Source organism: Natator depressus, chromosome 7, assembly GCF_965152275.1.
Source record: "Natator depressus isolate rNatDep1 chromosome 7, rNatDep2.hap1, whole genome shotgun sequence".
Classification (NCBI taxonomy): Eukaryota; Metazoa; Chordata; order Testudines; family Cheloniidae; genus Natator; species Natator depressus.
The window spans coordinates 111746071-111766521 of record NC_134240.1 but is presented as its reverse complement, the minus strand read 5'-3'; the positions used below and the strand labels follow the sequence as shown (position 1 = coordinate 111766521).

Below are 20451 nucleotides of genomic sequence, written 5' to 3'. Positions count from 1 at the left end.
TAGGAACTTGCTTCCTTACCTCAAGCCGGGTTCTGTCTACATCCCGTAATATTTTATTTCGCCCTCTGTTGGTCACCATGAGCATTTCATATGGAAAAATCTGTTCGTGTATAAGAGGGATGGGGGGAGGAGGGGGAAGAGACGTATTTACATTCAAAAACAAAAGAACATATATGTATTCTTCACCCAACCACACAACCACTGTTCTTAGAAGGAAATTACAAAACTATAAAAAAAACCTTCAAGTTGCCTGAAATTGAAGTCCAGTCTGGCTTGAACAAATACTCCTTCGCTAACAAAACCAACTCGACCACATTTCGTAGGTACAATACCCGTCAGCACCATTTTCAGAGATGTGTATATCCACACTTCCCACAGACTTATATAAAAGGTACAATATATACATTTGTTTTTAGCCACAAAGATGCATCTCTAGTCAATTTTTTGCCACTTGGTAAGTTAGCGTGGAGTTTATTTAGGTAAAAATATATATAGCATTCATGAACACTTTTGATGGTTGCAATAATTTGCACAGATCTAAGGAAAAGAACTAATGTTTATTGTACTTCAACCACCACCACCACCACCACCTGAAAATAGTCAGAAAAAGTAGCATCTCTTAACAACTTTGTTAGTTACCACATCGGGCCTTGTGTTGAGTGAAATTTATCAGATGAATTATTTTCATGTTGTTTGTTGATTTGTTTACAAACAAACCACAGGTCGCCACTGTGCATTTTGACCTTGACATCGATGGATGGATTGCAGGAAAAGGTTTTGTAGAAGGTTTTGTACATGCCTTCCCCTTCTTTAACATGGCATACATCCATTCAATCTTCTATACAATATTTTATGAGGTTCTCTGGTTTGATTAATATTGTACTGAATAGTCAGATATTCCACATTAATCAATTTTTGGGACTAAGGAAGATCATGCTCTTCATTTATTTGGACAGGTTTAATGCCACAGTTTTAAAATGAAAAGACTTGGAGCTTTTCCTGTCAGCTATTCCCTAATCAATCTGACCCAATCAAAATGATATGCCACAGAAAGAAAGAAATAAAATTTGGTGCCTAAAATAAAGTGCTGGATTCACAGCCCTGGAAACTGAAGCCCTCTGTTTAGTTATCAAACATCTACAGCATAGACAGCAACAGTTCAGGTGTCCCTTTGTCGAGACACCTATGTGTCTTTGCCATAACTTAGAGAGACCATGTCTAAAGGTAATGGACCCTCTAATGGTCCATCTCCTATTGTCCATTTCACCTTTGGCTGCTCTGCTGAGCATGCCCACAAGCTTCTCAATTAGGGCCTGACTCAACTCTTATTTAAGTTAATGTGAGTTTTAACATGGGCTTCAGTGCAAATTGGATTGGCCTTTATTGCCAGCTGTGGTGGTGGTTTTAGTGATGTGCATATTTGTCCACTGGGGAAAGGACAGAGACCACCAATTCCTCTCACAGAAACCGCTATGCAGCCAGCCAATGTTATAAATACGCTTAACGTTCTTAGAAATTAAGACTGTCCCTGGTGACAAAACTGTGTATTGTCCTGCCTCGCTAAGGTCATTCCATAGTCACCAACTATCCCAACAAATTTTTCAGAAGCACAATAAATATAGATTCAGCCATAAATAAACACACCATTGAGTTTATTGTAGTTAATAACTTAAATAACGTGTACTTAACCATATCTTACAACCAGTACGTCTTAGTAGAGTCTGACATTCTCATAATTGTACAATTAGTTCTACTTTATACTTTAAGAGTTACATTGTTTCTGTTCAACACTTAAAATAACTACAATATACAATTTTATATGAAAAAGTGTAACTTGTCATAAAATAACCACAGTGAACACAGGGAAAGCTTATTTCAAAGGTTTGAGGTCATCATCAGGTTTTATATTTAAAAATTCACTACATAGCATAGTTCATCATTCTTGGTTTCAGAATACACAAACTCTAACCCCCTTTTGAGGTACCCTTTGCTTGTTTCTATTGGGTGAAGTTTCGTGAAATTCACCAATTTCCACATCCCATATTTTTCATGGGCAATAAACACACATTTTGAGCCAGATCCTCAGCTCATTTAGTTGGTGTTGGCAAGTTAATTGGACTACACAAATTTACACTAGCTGAGAATCTGGCCCTACATGATTAAATGTCAACACAAACTAAACTTTTACTTCAGCAAAATTCCCATAAATTTTACCCTGAGGACAATGTCAGATTTGCCACCCAAAGCAAGAATAACAGTTATTTTAAAATGTATTGCCTGGGTCCATCAACAGAAATGGTGGCTGTAAGAGGTTATATTGCATCAAAGCAGGCATTATATTGCAGTAAGGAGCCAGAATAAAGCAGGATCTAGGGAGTGGTGAATTTCCCAAGGTAGATATATAAATATATTTTTAAAATATGCATTTCATTTAGGTCAAGGCTTATGAAGCCAGGGATAGGGCCTTCTATAATATGTCTGGTGCTGGCTCAGAAGCAGAAAAGGCAATGTTGTCTGCAAAAATTGCTGCTCACCCTAAAGGCAGAAACATCAACCCTTAGGATTTTGGCAAAACCATAGTTTTTCAGCAGGTTAACCGTCAACAGAGAAATATATACAATGTAAAACACAGCTCTAATTGAATCCCTCTCACTATTAACACTCAGTTTCAGTCCCAAAATGCCTTTAGCCACAGTTGTAAAGTATTACATTTTATACCCAGGTGATACCATCCCTTTCTCAACAAACACCGTAAGAATCCCTCTTTTTAAAATTGAATTTAGGGCTGATGAAGGCAGTGGACTGACAGCCCTGGAGATGTGAGTCTGTTATTCATTGTTAGAACAGGTACAGTATGGGCAGCAGCAGCGCAAGCTTCCCACCATCTGTCTCACTTCTTGAGCGCTTCAAAACTGGGCCTGTCCCATAAAATTCGGTAGAGGTGGCAGCTCAATGGCTAGGTGGATTACTTGGGTGCTCCAGCCTCTTTGCCTGCTTAAGACTTTGGCTTCTCTACTGAGGCTACCAACTTGGGGTCTCAGTTTGTGCCAGTTCAGGTGATAGCTAATTTGGGATGGTGCCATCTGCAGGCTAGGAAATGGACTAAGACTCCCCCGCAACTCCCAATTCATTTCTCATAAGCCACATTTCACATTAGCTGGTAACAATCTTCTCCCTGTGACTATTAACAGTAATGACCAAGAACAATGCCTCTCTTTACTTCCTTCACTATGTTTTACACAGGGAAAGTCCAAGATATTGTAGGACCATAAGAGTTGAGCGTAATCTAGTCACATGGGGATTAATGCACCTGGGTCACATGAGTCATGTGAGTGTTCCATTTGAATACTGAGAAATGACGGATTTTGGTGAGCATGCGTCAGTCTAAATGTTTGTGTGGGAAGCGGAGGTACACCTAAGGAACATTCCTCTTGGTCACACGGGAGTCACCTGGAGATTGTACAGGGCTTCTGCCAACTGGACAGGTAGCAGTGCCAATCTGTTACATACAGTACCGTCAAGGCAGGGCAGTACTAATCCACAGGAAAAGATGCACTGCCGCTGTCCCTCGCCATTGTCTTTCAATTACTCTCGAAAATAATGTTTTCATGCTTCCCTTCTGGCTCACTATACCAGTCGAACAGGATTGGAATGAAATGGAAAGAGAGAGTCTCGGAAAGGCAGTGAGCTTGGCTCGAAAGCAGAGGTGGGGAAAATGCACCTGTTTACTGCACCAGGCAGCTTCACATTATCTCTTAATAAGGAGAATGATCTCTTCTTACGGGTTAGCGTGCATCCCTAGAAAGGTGTGTGGCTATAACCCACAGGTGTCAGATGTAGTGTAAGGTGAGGCATAACAGCTATGCTGATAACTGCATTTGTTTTACTAACAAGCAGCATACACAGTTGGGTAAGTTGGACAATGCCTGTGTATAAATGACTTCTCTTCCTGCTCCAATAACTTGAGTATCAAACCCTATTTAACTTTTAGGATCTGATGCTCATTTATACCAAGGCCTCTTTCCACAGCTGGAGTGGTATAAAGAGGCCCTAGTGTGAGAATTAAGCCCTTCCCTTTCCACTAATGCTCTGTAACTAACCCTGCCTCACTACAGTTAAACATGCCTGTTCCTGAGTTATGCGTCTATCCAGGTTTAAGCACTGTGGGTTCCTGCTGTTTTGACTCTTTGAATCACAGCTGTGCAGGGAATGAGCTGCATTTGGCATCACTCAAGCACTTTCAGCCTCTCAGTGTTGCCCTCTGAAATCCCTCCTTGGGGCTGCACACTGTGGCTGCTCTTGTCCCTCCTCTGAAGCAGACAGGAGGCACACCCATGCAAGGTGAGGGCCAGCACAGAGGGAGAGATTTGGCACATAAGGAGCAATGATTGGGATGAGGGAAAGAGAAACAACAGGGACTCAAGACATTTCCTATAGTATCTCATCAGCAGTACATATTCAAACCTTCACTGTCTCGAAGGAAAATATTAGCTGCACTTGCCTTTGGTTCCAACATGTTAGGCATAGACACTCCTCTGTCCATTCTCATTCCGGGGACATGACCATCTGGGAGGGACTGCATCGGATACAGGTATACATCAGACACACAGGTTACACATACACACACACAGGGAAAAGGTACTTATGTAATGGTGAAAACAGAGGTAAATTTATGCTCAAACTTTCCTCAAATCTTAACAATTAATCTTAACATATGGAACACTGTCATAACTCCTGCTTATTATTTTTCTAAGGTGAGCTCTGGATCCCATCTCCAATTTTCCTTCCCTCAAAGGCTCTGATCTGCTCTCGGCTCAGTAGGCCTGGACATGGCTCACTGTGAAACCCATCCATACCACTCCCAATCAACCAGGGGGTTACTACAGAGTGGCCACACCTTTCCTGTCTCCATGGCTTTCTCTGTGGGCTTGCAGCTTGGAACCTCAACTCAGACATATGCGCCGAGTCCGCGGGTGCTCCAGGGCTGGAGCGCTGACGGGGAAAAATTGGTGGGTGCAGAGCACCCACCGTCAGCTCCCCGCCCTGCCCCCCCCGACCCCAGCTCACCTCCGCCTCCGCTCCATCTCCACCTTCTCCCCTGAGTGGGCCACCGCATCCTGCTTCTCCCCACTCCCTCCCAGTGCTTGCGCTGCAAAACAGCATGGCAAGCCTGAGAGGGAGGGAGGGGGCAGGAGGAGGAACGCGGTGTGCTTGGAGAAGAGGCGGGGCCAGGGCAGGGATTTGGGGAGGGATCCAATAAGGGCAGGGAGGGGGCGGAGTCGGGGCGGGGCCGGGGCACGAGCACCCATCGGCACCAGCGAAAGTTGGCGCCTGTGAACTCAGATCCCACACGACAATATGTCTGGGCACTATTAAACCACTGGGCCACGCTGCCCCTTGCAACTGTCACTTTATCACTTGGATAGTGTTAGAGTGTGGCTTTACTCTGAAAAAGTGACTGCAAAAATGGCACCATGAAATTCCACGCAAGTCTTTTTTCTCATAACAAACGGCACTCAGTTATATCTGATATGCTCAGCTGACAAGTAAAATGGTGTCATTTCTAACTGCAAACTATACCTGTATGTGACAGTCAATCTGAGTTCTTTCCATTTCACACATCATCAGTAATAAAGGCTTTGCAGGTCCTATTACAAAGGCTCTGTTACATGTGTATCCTACTTTTCCATTTTATCTTCATGGACACCTGGGAAAACCTAATGCCTTTCCCACAGGAACAACTGATTGAAACTTAGGGCAACTCCCACTAAAGTCAATGGAAAGAGATTCTTTGACCTTAGTGGGAGTTAAATCGGGCATTTAATGAACAATTCTGCTGAATATGTACCAGCATGAACAGACTCCAGTTTACACTCTGCTAGGTGTATTGCTCTACAGTGATAGCAAGTGAAAAGTAGCATCAACTTATTTTTGTCACATAGGCAGATTTTACTGGGAACGCACACAGGAGGCAGCTCTTGGTTAAGAAGGTGCCATTTCTACATAGTTACTGTTCATAGCATAACCACACTTTAAGCACAATGCATGGCACGACAAATATGTCTTGTAATCTGTTATCCTCTCACTGCAGATCCATCTTTGATACGGTACATAATCAATTTGCCCAAGTATTTAAATTATAATAATTATTTAGCATTTATATTGCCATAGCGCCTACAGGCCAACCATGTTGGGGCTTCATTGTGCTAGGTGCTGTACAAATACATATTATTGTGAACATTCATTAAGATATGCAATGGCAAAAAGTTATCATTGGGATCTGGAGAGGAGGGGCTGGCACTTGCAAGAGCATCTACTGCTGGAAGATCTATGGTGACAGCATCATAGGAGGCCACTGGCCAGCTTTCTCAGCTGGAGGGTGAATTCCATGTTCACAGCCACAGACAAAAAGGGAGAGTTTAGGGCTTGTAGTATGGAAGATGGGGCCCCCAGAATGAAGAGGAATGTGTCTAGACCACCCTTTAGTTGGGACAAGACATGGGGAGAGAGAACCCATGCTCAGATGCCAAGAAGGAACCACTACAGATAACTTTCATTTCCACATCAATTAGCTTTACAAAGCAGGTCACAAAACTGGCGTGCGGGCCTCCTCACCCATACAGTTCTGGGGCTGTACCAGGAAGAATCTTAGCTGTGCCTGTCCCTTGTTGATACAAGTCTACATCGTTGATTATGCTTAAACATGCAGATAAACTGAAACAAATGTCTTAAAAAAACCCTTCCCTGTAGCAGTAATTCAGACTTGAATAACAGAGTGGATGTTTTTATCTCTGCTGTCAGTTGATGGATGAAAACCCGTACTCTACCTGGAAATCTGAAAAGCAAAGGGAAATCTCGTCAGCATTAGAATGCAGCAGAACATGGATTGGTCACAAACACCGAACAGAATATTTTAATTGTTCAGCGAAAGCCGTATCAGATCAGTTTGCAGCCTCCAGCAGACATCAGCTTGCTGCTCACCACTCTGACACTATTGATGTTTCTCAGAGATATCGGAAGATAGTTGCTATCAATTCACAAAAGGGTGCATTAGCTCCAGTAACTCATCTCCACTTATTTTGTAATTAAACATGAAAGGAGATAACAGTCTCTCTGTTCCAGTCAATCGACAGTGTTGGAACTGGTGTGATGTACTGATGTTGTTGGGGACAGGTCAGATTTTTTGACTGACTTGAATCCAAAGGCCTGATCCAGTTTCTACTGAAGTCAAGGGAAAGATTTAAGGGAGAAGGGAATTAGAATCCAAGGCCTTATCCAAATGAGAAAACGGTACCAATTTAATGACATTGGTTTAGAAATTGGCTTAATTAAATCAGTGCAACATCCTATACATTAGTTAAATCTAGGGCTGTCAAGCAATTAGAAAAAACTAATCACGATTAAATGCAGTGTTAAAGAATAATAGAATGCCATTTATTAAAATATTTTTAGATGTTTTCTACTTTTCAAATATATTGATTTTAATTACCACACAAAATACAAAGTGTACAGTGCTCACTTTATATTATTATTTTTGATTATAAATATTTGCCAGTAAAAAACAAAATAAATAGTATTTTTCAATTCACCTAATACAAGTACTGTAATGCAATCTCTTTATCATGAAAGTTGAACTTACATATGTAGAATTATGTACAAAAAAATAACTGCATTCAAAGGTGAAACAATGTAAAACTTTAGAGCCTACAAGCCCATTCAGTCCTACTTCTTGTTCAGCCAATCAATCAGTCAAACAAGTTCATTAACATTTGCAGGAGATAATGCTGCCCGCTTTTTGTTTACAGTGTCACCTGAAAGTGAGGACAGTTGTTCTCATGGTACTGTTGTAGCCGGCGTCGCAAGATATTTACATGCCAGATGCACTAAAGATTTATATGTCCCTTCATGCTTCAACCATCCTTCCAGAGGACATGCGTCCATGCCAATGACAGGTTCTGCTCGACAATGATCCAAAGCAGTGCGGACTGATGCATATTCATTTTCATCATCTGAGTCAGATGCCACCAGCAGAAGGTTGATTTTCTTGTTTGGGTGGTTCAGTTCTGTAGTTTCTGCATCGGAGTGTTGCTCCTTTAAGACTTCTGAAAGGATTCTCCACACCTCATCCCTCTCAGATTTTGGAAAGCACTTCAGATTCTTAAACCTTGGGTTGGGTGCTGTAACTATCTTTAGAAATCTCACATTGGTTCCTTCTTTGCATTTTGTCAAATCTGCAGTGAAAGTGTTCTTAAAACAAACAACATTTGCTGGGTCATCATCCGAGACTGCTATAACATGAAATATATGGCAGAATGCAGGTAAAACAGGGCAGGGGACATACAATTCTCCTCCAAGGGGTTTAGTCACAAAATTAATTAACGCATTATTTTTAGTGAGCGTCATCAGCATGAAAGCATGTCCTCTGGAATGGTGGCCCAAGTATGAAGGGGCATACGAATGTTTAGCATATCTGGCATGGAAATACCTTGCAATGCCGGCTACAAAAGTGCCATGTGCATGCCTGTTCTCACTTTCAGGTGACACTGTAAATAAGAAGTGGGAAGAATTATGTCCCGTAAATGTAAATACACTTGTTTGTCTTAGTGATTGGCTGAACAAGAAGTAGGCCCTAAAGTTTTACATTGTTTTGGGTTTTTTGAGTGCAGTTATGTAACAAAAAAAAAAATCTGCATTTGTAAGTTGCACTTTCACGATAAAGAGATTGCACTACAGTACTTGTATGAGGTGAATTGAAAACTTGTTTATCAGTTTTTACAGCACAAAGTTTTGTAATAAAAATAATAATATAAAGTGAGCACTGTACACTTTGTATTCTATGTTGTAATTGAAATAAATATATTTGAAAATGTAGAAAAACATCAAAAATATTTAGTAAATTGCAATTGGTATTCTATTGTTTAACAGTGTGATTAAAAGTGTGATTAATCGTGATAAATTTTTTAAATTGCGATTGATTTTTTTTTACCTCATCACGAGTTAACTGCGATTAATTGACAGCCCTAGTTAAATCAGTACACGCTTCCTGTGCAAGTCCTAAGTCGTTATGGTAAAGAATATAAGCACTATGGCACAGATAGTAGAAATATATTTCTTGTGGGTCAATTCAAGTAATGTTCATAAGTGCAAAAGTGCAAATTATTATTTAAAATAATCACCATCAAAATATTAGTCTCTGCAAGTGCATTGAACTCCCACCACATCAGCAAACATGGGACTCCTATCGGCACTGCAGTACTGCTATGCCTCACAGAGCAAAGAGTAGGGACCCATCTGTCTCTCATGGGATTTTCTAACTGTCCCTGAGCCACAGAGTCTTACTGTAGATAGGTCTTGGGGGAACCTCACAAAAAGCTTATTCCAAACCTATCTGATTCAACTGGAAAACTTTTACTGAGTCAAAAATTGCAATGTTTCAAATGATACAAACATTTTTTGTGGACATTTTCAGACTGTTTGAAAAGGTATTTAAAAAAAAAAGAACCCAACAAATTGTTTTAGCTGGCTCTAAGGATTTTACAGTACAGATAGGATCAAAGAGTGAGACTGTCAAAGGGATCTACAGGAACTCCCACTGAAAGTCCGAAGCTGCACAACAAGATGATGGCAGAGCTGGGAACAGAACCCGGAAATCCTAACTAACCTTAGCCAGAGGCCCACTCCCCTAATGTGACATTTACAGAAAGTAAGTTCATATTCTCTGTGTACAGGGTACAAAATATACATGCAGTACTTAGCTACTCTGCTGCACTCTGTTATGCTGGACATTGGGCAGCATCCCTTCACTTGCAGAGGAGAGCTGAATATCCAACATAAACCACATTCTAGGAGTAGTGAAGAAAATGTCATAGGGAATAGGAGAGCTTTCAGCAAACTAACTCAGATGTACCAGACCAGTTGTCCATCCCTGGCTAGATCCATCTTGAGAAATACTGTATAATCATGCCTGGAGCAGTACATGCCTATTGATACATATAACATACTTCTGAACAATCCCTAAAGCCTTTAGCACATGCAGAATTTGCTGTTTGACTTTTTAGTACTAAGGAGGAGGACTGTCTGTCTCCATATTTAGTAGAAATGCAGATATTAAAAAGTACCAGTTGTTCCTGTTCTGATGTGTATAACAAAAGTCAGAGAGAAGAAAACAAGTGTAGGCTCTGCACTGTTTAATACAGATGAGGCCCAGAGAAGCTGGTTTGATTTTCATCCTGCAGGCTTCTCCATCAACTGACTGATTCATCCAGTCTCCTGATGTTTTACAAGGCTATGAAGTGCTATGAAATACCTGACGTGCTTTGTAGGTCTAGGATAGCTCACTGAAACTCCTAGATGCTACATTTGTGAACACAAATGGCTGGGTCCACACATATGGGATCATCATTTCTGCTTGAATGCACTGAAGGTTATCCCAAGAGGTTCCTCACTTGTCAGATAAGCAGTTAACCTCACTGGCACTAGGACCTGGGATTTCCCAACATTAAGACCTTTTGGAAAATGGGAGAAACCACAATAACTAGCAGAAGGCAGCTCAGCAAACCCAGCTGCATCATGTAATGTGGCCTGAGTTCACAGTCCCATCCATTTTCTAAGCCTAAGATTACATGACAACTTCAGCCATGTTTTTGTAGCCAGGTCATGACACTCGCATCGGACCTGTTACCACAAACAGGTTGAGCTGTGAGCACTCATGAGCTTTATGCTCAGTGCAACCATGTGTCAACCTTGACTGAGCATCCACACCCCCATCAATATCTGACAGTGTTTGCATTATGAGAAAATCAGAGAACCTCTGAGTTCTGGGTTGGGAGCTATACAGGGCAGTACCAGCAGCACATGGGACAAAGCATTCTGGAGTGTTCTATCGAAGAGTAGGGAGGAAGGAAGTCTGGCCAGTCCAGTTACAGCAGCCTGGTTGCGGGACCCATAGGAGCAGAAAATAATATTATGATCTCCTGAGACATTGATGAGCCAGCCAAGCCCACTGTCCTGCATGACACATGGTTAGTTGTCACCATTACTAACCATGTAGTTAACGTGATTCATGGGAATGCAAACCTTGTTTAAAACTAACCATTTTTACATGCTCATTTACAAGTTAGAGTGCAGATAGGACCTGATTCATAGTTGAAAAGCTGAATGAAGGACACCTTCCCTTCTCCTTCCCCATACTATAGTAATTTCCTTGGCTGAAGAGGCCTACGTGGGACTCTTCACGGCCCCAAAAGGCTACTCCAAGAAGAGGCATGTCATGTTGCCACTGCCCCTGTGGTTCTCCTGGAGGTTGCCAGTTTATGGAGCACTGTCACTGGCAGCACGACCTCCGAAGTGACTGGGTTGGCCCTCAAAAGGTGAAGTTAAAAAAATGTTTTAAAAGGACAAAGTGTTTCTCCTGCTTCAGAGAGGATTAACTCCCCTGGAAATCTTGCGTCACTTCATGCTTTGGCACCTTCGTGCCATAATCAATGCAACTTTTGACAAACTGCAGTAATGGCAAGCGATGTATGCAAAGGGCCCAATTCCAGTCTCACTCTCAGCACTTGTACACATTGTAACCAGTGGAGTTACTCCTGATTTACACCAGCATCGCAGAGATGGGAACCAGACCCAATACACTCATGTGCCCGAGCTTTCAGATTGAACCCGAGACATGGACACGTTGGCCACTGCAGTCCCAGACTCAATTGTAAGCTAAGAAACGGAGCCCACACCTCTGAGCAGCAGCTCAGGGAGTGCTTTGTAACAGCACCTTGTCATTTGTACCTGGTACACTTCTCACAACAGAAACAACAACAATATGGAGCATGACTCTCGGGCTTTGTGTGTTCAAAGCACTTTGTAAATATTCATCATCAACACATTTTACTGATGAGGAGACTGGGGCACAGGCAGGTTACATGTCTGGCCCGAAGTCACACAGCAAGCCAGTGGCAGAGCTGGGATTAGAATTTAGCGCTCCCTGGCTCCCAACCTTGTGGCTCATGGTTGCAGACCATGCTGCTCATGGTGTATAATTTGCAGCTCTTTAATATAGCAAAACAGAACTCAGTGCACATCCCTGAATAAATACATAAGGTTTGATTCTCATTGGCACTGAGACCCCTTTGCACTGCTAGAACAGATCCTTGCCATAAATGAGACTCTACCCCATAAAGTGGTTAGGAAAAAAAATGCTGACAAATGTCTGCACATTTTACGTTAACTCTGGAGTTTACCGGACAGGGGTAAAAATTGAGACGCAGACAAGAGACCAACCACATTTGCTGCCTTAAAAAGGAACGGCAGAAACCAAAGCGAGAGTCACAGTTCACTCAGGGACCAAAGCAAAACAAGAAAAAAACAAAAAAACAAAAACAACTCAGCCTTACCTCGAACACCACTGCTCACATCCCCATAACTATTGTACTGACCGAAGTCTGTAGACACCGGCTGTAACAGGAAGGAAAACACGGACATATGAATGCACAGTTCACATATATATGACTGTGCAGGTATTTCTCATACAAAGGCCTTCAGCTCTCAGGTCGTGCTGCACAGTACACATCACTAGCAGAATCTAGTCAATGGGGAGGGGCAAGGCTCTTGGTAGCAGGTGGCTTTTGTTCTGCTGATGTTAAGTTTTAAAAGAAAGATTGATCCAATTTAGAGACCTGATGGGGTCAATAAGGAAATAAATACCCAGACTGTACATTAACTCCACCTTCTGCTTTTCCACCCTGCTGCCATCTTACCCTGTGCAGTCCATTTCTTCCATAGCCAGGGAGGGAGGAGGTTTTGGAGGCCGAGGCATGTGAGGCTGAATGGGGAGGAGAGAAAAGTCCTATTGAAACACCAAAAATCCACGGGAAACTCAAAGTCAGAACATTTGGGGAAGCAGTTCTCAAACTGTGGATTGAGACCCCAAGGTGGGTTGTGACCCCATTTTAATGGGGTCACCAGGGCTGGCGTTAGATTTGCTGGGGCCTGGAACGGAAGCCAAAGTCCAAGCCCCACCACCCAGGGCTGCAGCCGAAGCCCAAGGGCTTCTTCAGCCCTGGATGGTGGGGCTCAGGTTACAGCCTCCCTGCCAGGGCTGAAGCCCTCGCGCTTCGGCTTTGGCCCCGCTGCCAGGGCGGCAGTGCTCTGGCTTTGGCTAACCCGCCTGGGGCGGTGGTGCTCGGGCTTCGGTCGCCCTTCTCAGGGCCGTGTAGTAATTTTTGTTGTCAGAAGGGGCAGTGGTACAATGAAGTTTGAGAAACGGCATAGACTTTGGAAAGCAAACATTGACAACCTGGCTAAGAGAGCCAAATATGTACCCAACCACATGACTTCATTGGGAGCAGGATTCGAGTGAGTAGTAATGGTTGAACCTCAACCAGTTGGGGGCTTTGGCTTGGTTAAGCATCTAGCTTCAAAGCTTATCCCAGCTGGGTTAGGAAATCTTGCATGACCAGACAACAGGTTCCACCACTCCTGGTTTCATCTAAAATAGCAAGGAAACAGGCTTTCCTGTGGTACCACGGTGCTTCTGCTTAACGTTTTAGCTGATGCCAGAAAGTGCAGCGGCACGATGGCATATCTTTGGCTTTCAGTTTTAAGTGGGTGGTCATATGGTCCTACAGTAGTGCCTCCGGAGTTAACATTGTAATTCATTTCCATTACAGGGACTTTCTTCTCTCTTCCCCACAATTAGCATCCCTCTCCACTTCATCAGACACCCAGAAATGTTGCCCTTGCGGTCTCTGGTTAAGGAAACATTTAAAAAAAACAGGAGGAAGTACAAAGGACAAGATGTTCTGGAGATAAGGGATGTCGACGAAGGCACTAATTTGTCTGACCAGCAGTCCACAGATCTCACACAAGGCAGTGGTGTTGCAGATTAGCACTGATGTAACAGTATAGAGGGGCACGGAGAGGTTTCCATTAAGGTGACTCTCTAGCCAGTGCATTTGCTCATCTTTGTGAGCTCTGATATTATTAGAAAGACGCCAGATTAGAGAGATCTGAGCCTAGCCTGGTCCTTCTTTCCTGACCAATAGGGGCTTGCAGTGCTGTAGACACAGTCTACTCATATAACATGGAAGAACAGAGTTTTTTATCTTGCTGTGCAGCCATCCACGAGAATGATGGAATAGTGGCAATGACAGGTTCCACAGGGAGCTGCTCTTGATTTTTCTTGGCTTGGAGCAGACTTATGATGCAGGGCCCTGAGGGCAAGGAGAATGAAGTAAAACAGGTGAGGAATAATCCTTGGAGCTCTGAGAAGGGCACATAGGTGCACCAGGGATAAAAGAATATATTAAAAATATATATACAAAAAAAGGCCAAACTCTTGGCTGCATCACTGACCTCCCTGTAAGCAAACAGTTAAGGACAGCTGATACTTTTGCCTTTTCTCTGGAATGTAATGCATCCGATTGAAATGCTAGCTTAGATAGACAGACATTGACTTGCTAGGATCTAGCACTTTGGAATGTGTTGCCCTGTTCTCTAAGGCATTGCTGATTTCCTCTTCCCCTGTGGGAAAGGTTAAAAGGCTACGTGAAGCTCAAGTTTAGGCAAGGTGTGTTTAGTTTGTTGTAATTTAATAAGCTAGCCCACTAGTTTGTGATAAGTGTCCGCAGTGCAGTTACCAGGGCCAAACTTTACATCACACATTATGTATATAAGGAGTTATTCCTCCAAGAAGTTCCTTCTAAAATCCTCAATTTAATATTATTTCTAGATTAAACAATAAAGCCAACAGGTATAGACCAAGATTTTCAGGAGTGAAAGCCCAGGATCCAGGCACGCACTACGTGGGCTTCCATGGACCACTTAGAGATAGTTTTCACCTCTGTTGCTTACATGAATTAACTGGAGAATCATAACGACTGGCTGAAAGAGCTGGCCTATCGCGAGTCTCCTTTTCCATTTCTTCTTTTAGTATCAATTGCCCCAGACCAGAGTTAAGCTATAAATGGGAAGAAAAAAAATATATATAAGCAAAATAGGATGGTGGATTGGTTTATTAAAACAGTTGAAATTGCTTATGAAAAGTCTGTCCGTGGTGCACAGTGGAGGATTTTGAAGATTCAGAAATAGTATTAAGATAAGCCTATAACAACCTTCATAAGCTGCTCCTCCTGTAGCTGCCGACGTCTCTGTAGCTCTTCATCTTCTTCCTCTCTGCCACTTGATCTGCGTCTCATGTCGGCTCCTGCTTCCATAAAACCATGGTACAAAGAGAGCTTTCTCATATCAGTCCCACCACACCAGAGACGTAAGGACTACTACACAGTATGACCTAACTTAGTTTGTTAAATAAATAAAAAAAATAAATGCAAAGATTGCCAGTAGCTTCCAAAGCCTTTTCAAAATCCACCCTTAATCCAAATGAACTCTGAGCAAGTCCACCCACTGCCATCACCCTTCTGGTTTCACACTATCCACAGCGAGAAGTTATACTAACCAGAACACTGGTTCCCAAACTGTTTAGGCTTCCTTATCAGTTTAGACTTCGAAACCCTTGGTTGCACTAGGCAGTGCATCCCACCTCCCAAAAATATGCACATGCTCTAACTAGAAATGGAGTTTGGGCTACTCCAAGACCCACTTACATAGCAATGAGGCTGGAGCTGTTTGAAGTCCCAGTTTCACCACTGCAAGATTGGAGTTTGGAGTAGCTAAAGCTTCACACTTACTTAGAACATGCACAAGTGAATAGAAGGGAAGCAGCAGTGGTGTTCCAGGACCTAGCATAGAGGCTTGCAATCAGCTTAACAGAGAGGGGGAGCCTTGATCACCAGTCACAGAGGCTTGACTTTAAAAGCACTGGTATATGTACCAAAATGACCGAGAACAAAAGGCCTGATTCTCATTTATACAAAGGCCACTTTACACCACACTGACAGCATGGAGGGGTCTCAAAGTAGGTATGAATTATATTCAATCCACTCTGTGGATTTAGACCGCCAAAGTAAAGCAGCCGTAGAGTAAATGAGAATCAGGTTCAATGACTTTTTAGAACATAGTCATGAACAGGCTACAGGCAGTTTCGATGACAGCAGTAGTCTCCCTCTGTGGGCCAAATCCTGAATTCCTGACTAATTTTTCAATCAGTCCTAATTCAGTCAAAGTTCTCATTACCACCAAATGGGAGTTTTTGAGTAAAAACCAAACCCTGCAATTGAACCATTAGGATGCTTAAATTCAACACAATATTATACAGGGAACTGTAAAATGGCGCTAGTGTGGAGGTAGCTAAAAGGTTACAGAGGTTAAGATTTGTTGGCTAAACATGCCATTTTCCTCAGTCTTTCTGCAGAGTTTTCCGTAGAATAGTAGGAATACACATTTTTTATTTTTCAATTGTTCGGTCCAGTTTAGCTCTGTATGGAAAACATCACACTCAGTAAATCAGGCATCCAACCTAAACACAGACTCAAGAGTTTGTTTTTAATCATGTCGATTAATATGTAAATGATCCACTTATTGCTGAGTACAGAAAAGCCCCGAGTGCATTAGGGCCAATATAGTTTCTGCACAGTCATGTTTAGTTTCTCAGGAAAAATAGAGCAACCTGAGAGCCAGTGTATGAAGCAATTTTATTTAAAATAGTAACAATCAAGATGCAGTCCATTGGCAGGTGGTAATGGACTGGGAGGAGGTGATGACCCATCACAGACAAATAACACATTACGTTATAGTTATCATTGGTGTTATAATGAAAGATTAAAAATACCCATGAATTATCGATTTGATGTTACAGGTTGTGAAGTTTCAATTGGCATGTAGAAGGTATTTCTAGTGAACTGATTCCCTCTACATTAGCCATTCATATTATTTGCCTCATCTCACACCACTGAATTCCTAACCCTTGTTACAGTTCTGTGAACAGTTACACGGAATGTACTGTTGAGTGTCAAACTCTTCACACAAAACTGAAATAACCAACCTAAGGAGTTTACTTTGTGCATCTCTAAAGAAGTAATGTTTAAATTAGCTGCCTAGCATCCCTCCTGGTCAGGAATCATCACAAGCACAAAGCAAAAGACAAATAAAAAAAAATGATTGTGTATGTGATTCAAAGAAAACACAATGAATGAGACACCTGCAGTGTAATAACATGGAAAAGAAAGATCTACATTCTGTGGATGCGGTGTAGATGAGAAACACAACTTTTACGCTGGTCTCATTCAGAAGGTATCTATGCAATGACTGTTCCTTCACAGTGCTCATCATTGCCACAGAAAAAGCTCCATGGCCAGAGAAATAACATTCTTTACAAATACATTGACTGTTAGCATAGAACTAGAATGTGAAATAAATAATAACTGAAAGAAGTCAAGCTTCTATGATGCATTCAAGACATTGAACCGCCCATAACCAATTGCACAGTATATATCTCCTCTATGGGAGAATGTCCATGTTAACAGTCCCAAAGTTCTTTTATGAGACCTGTTTTCTTTGCTATTATTATTTACAGCACAGGCGTGCACAGAGGCCCCAATCAGATTCAAGGCCTCAATGTGCTATGTGGTGAACAGAGGTAGACACAGTTCCTGCCCCCGAGAGCTTACAGTTTCAATATTAATCTGATTTATTTATATGTACCTCTTAATCCATGTCACTTAGTTCATTGTTTTTTGCATACCTACAGCCGCAAGTGAGGGAGGACCTGGCCAGTGGTCTGTCTCAATCTTTGGTATCTCGTTGGGTGCTGGAGCATGGGCTGCTGGGAACTTGGAGGACTTGATGATATCCTCGGAGGACTTGGTCTGTGCTGCCAAAGCAGTTGCATCTAGATGGCAATCAGGGGAACTTAGCTATGTTATAGCCTACATCAGTGTCATGGTTTTCCTTAGTTCGTTAATATTTTATACTCTACAGCACTTCAGTTATTAAAAGTGTATGCACTGATCTTTTGGCTTCCTAGTTTCAGCTTGCAGTACATTAAATTCTTCCCCGCACTAATGTCTTAGAATCAAATCTATGCTCTCCCCCTCTGCACAAAATACAGGATTTCATTGGAGTAGCACCCAGTTAAAATGATTAGACAGATAGAGGGAACTCAGGCAAATACGTCAAGCAGTATTTCGCTGTATCTCCTGACGATAGCTGATCATTAATGAAGCCTTCAGTGTGCTGGCTTGTCTTCCCTTTAGGGCAAGAAACCAGGAATAGTTCAGTGGAGCTGCACTAATTTTAATTCCACAACATTTAAGAACATTTCCTATGCTTCTGTGAAAAACTGCAACAGCGAAGGGGTCTGTAGCAAGTAGAGAAAGGTGTTTATCACTCGAACATCTCTGCTGCATCTAGTAACTCATTCATGTTCAGTAACAAAAGTGAGCTTGAGTTTAGTAATAAACGTTAAATTCTGTTCAGATCCACTCTGCAGGGAGAGAGTCTTCAGAAATGAAATTTACCACTGTACTATATTTAAAAAAATAAACTCATCAGGAATTCCAGACTCTTATCTCAGCAGTGTGGCACAAATCTAAAATTCAAATCTGAGCCAAAGTCTTTTAAAATGATCATATAATGCGGGGATGTGCATTGTGGTTTTTATTTGTTAACCTTAGACAAAAAAAAAAAATCGAATGTTTTACTTTGTATTAAAAACACCCTTGTTACTTCTTAAAATGCAAAATATCAGCCTCGGTCAAGTCATTTTATTTTTGATCAAATTAGAAGATGATCCCTGGACCTACTTTTATTGAAAGACGTCTGCAACTAGGAAGCTAAGGCAGATGTTTTTCAAAAATGGATTCATTCCATTTTAATGTTTATGGCTTTAGTCTGAGATCCTGGCTGGGATGATGTAGTTGGGGATTGCTCGTGCTTTGAGCAGGGGGTTGGACTAGACGATCTCCTGAGGTCCCTTCCAACCCTGATATTCTATGATTGTCAAAGCAACATAAGGAATTGGGATGCCCTTATTCCCATTAAAATTAACAGGAATTTCACATCCAAATCCTTTAGGCCGCTTTGAAAATATCTGCCTTACTGTGTATTGGGAATTTTGGCAATTTTAAGGTAGGGAAGGTTCTATGCATAAACATACAGAAATCTGGAGAAGCTGGTCAGGGGATAACAAAAGCATGACTTCAAACAGTACTGTATTACAATTGGTGAGGTCAGTGGTTAAACATTCACACGTTAATGGGAGGGTGAGAAGACACATTAAAACCATAAAAAAAAAATAATATTAAGAAAATTTTTTAAATGAGAATATGGTTTAAAAATAATTTTTTTTTAAAAGAGGCTCTAAACCTGCAGTAATGGGACTCTGGTTTCTAATCTAGGTCTCCATATTTTTTCTTCCTTGTGAGCTCAGCTGCTCTCTATTAGCTGCTCATCTAAAACCTATGATTCTGTCCATCTGTTACCTAATCCTACAAAGAAACTACACTGGTTGGTGTCGGATCTCTAAAGGCAAATGCAAGAATTCCCTCAGGAAATATAGTCACATGTGCTTTACCAACATAAAAAAGCCTTTTCCTATTAAATACTCTATATCCATAGCAGAAGGCAATAGTGAATGAATTCAGTAATAACAGGGAGCATGTTCCAAAGCATCAGGCAGTGGCAAATCAGTTGGCTGGTCCCATCATTATTATTATGAGGAATGATAAAACAATGGGCAGCTTGGAAAGAGGTTTAAAGTAGCAATGAAACTGAATATTGGAAAAACAAATAGACTTTGCTATCCAAGCTGCTCCACTGGCTTTGCCAGTCAAATCAGCTCCCCAGAGATACACTGCATACAACACTTTCAACAATTCTACTTGTTCTTAGCTCTTTTAGCAAATTTGCATTTGGAATACTGATCTGCCAATAAAAATCTCCATCTTTATGGTGGAAACAAAGAGTTGTACTTTATTTGCCTGAAACAAAAGTTAATATGATATATGCTGAGACCCTCCTGTTGAAAAATCAGTCTTACCATGATGAATTCCTGTAGGAATAGGTATGGTATCTAAATCATGTTAAAGACACAAGGTGAAATCCTAGTCCCATATAAATCAACGGGAGTTTTGTCATCGACTTCACTGGGGCCAAGATTCCACTCATTCTTTCTACTTGGCAATCTGTCCAATAAAAGCTGTTTTTAAACTAATATTTCCAATTTGTAATGTGTACGTGAAACACTGGATGTTTTCTGCTATCCTGTACAAATGTTTAATTGAGCGGACTCTCCTACTTAGAAAATACAGAGAGGAAAGAGGGTTTACCATGCTGTTTGTAGATCGGTGGTTTCCTGTAAATGTTGATGCCTTGATCTGTGGAATTAAAAAGCAGAAATGTGTGAACACGGGGAAGACTTCAGTTATGAAAAAAAGAAAAACTGCAACACCAAACCAATAGACACACTAAACCAAGGAGTCAGCACAAGAAGAAGCCAGAAAGCTAGCTCTAGCATTACATATAGCTGGATTACTCGAGAAAATACTAGAACACGTGAAAAGT

At 41.6% G+C, this 20451-nt stretch overlaps 1 protein-coding gene across 8 annotated transcripts in view; it reads right to left on the bottom strand.

Moving 5' to 3' along the window:
• Positions 1–20451, bottom strand: part of ABLIM1 (actin binding LIM protein 1) — a 311243-nt gene that overhangs the window by 6513 nt on the left and 284279 nt on the right. For 3 of the 8 annotated variants that reach the window (XM_074959284.1, XM_074959282.1, XM_074959286.1), the window contains 7 exons: positions 20217–20264; positions 17633–17779; positions 15105–15199; positions 14845–14950; positions 12750–12814; positions 12387–12447; positions 5278–6835 (listed from right to left, as the gene is read on the bottom strand). In XM_074959284.1, coding sequence (XP_074815385.1) covers positions 6798–6835; positions 12387–12447; positions 12750–12814; positions 14845–14950; positions 15105–15199; positions 17633–17779; positions 20217–20264 — 560 coding nt within the window. In that variant the 3' untranslated portion in view covers positions 5278–6797. Of the gene's footprint in view, positions 1–19; positions 101–4501; positions 4577–5271; positions 6836–12386; positions 12448–12749; positions 12815–14844; positions 14951–15104; positions 15200–17632; positions 17780–20216; positions 20265–20451 lie in introns of those variants that run through there. The other 5 variants (XM_074959289.1, XM_074959285.1, XM_074959283.1 and 2 more) reach the window with 5 other exon arrangements.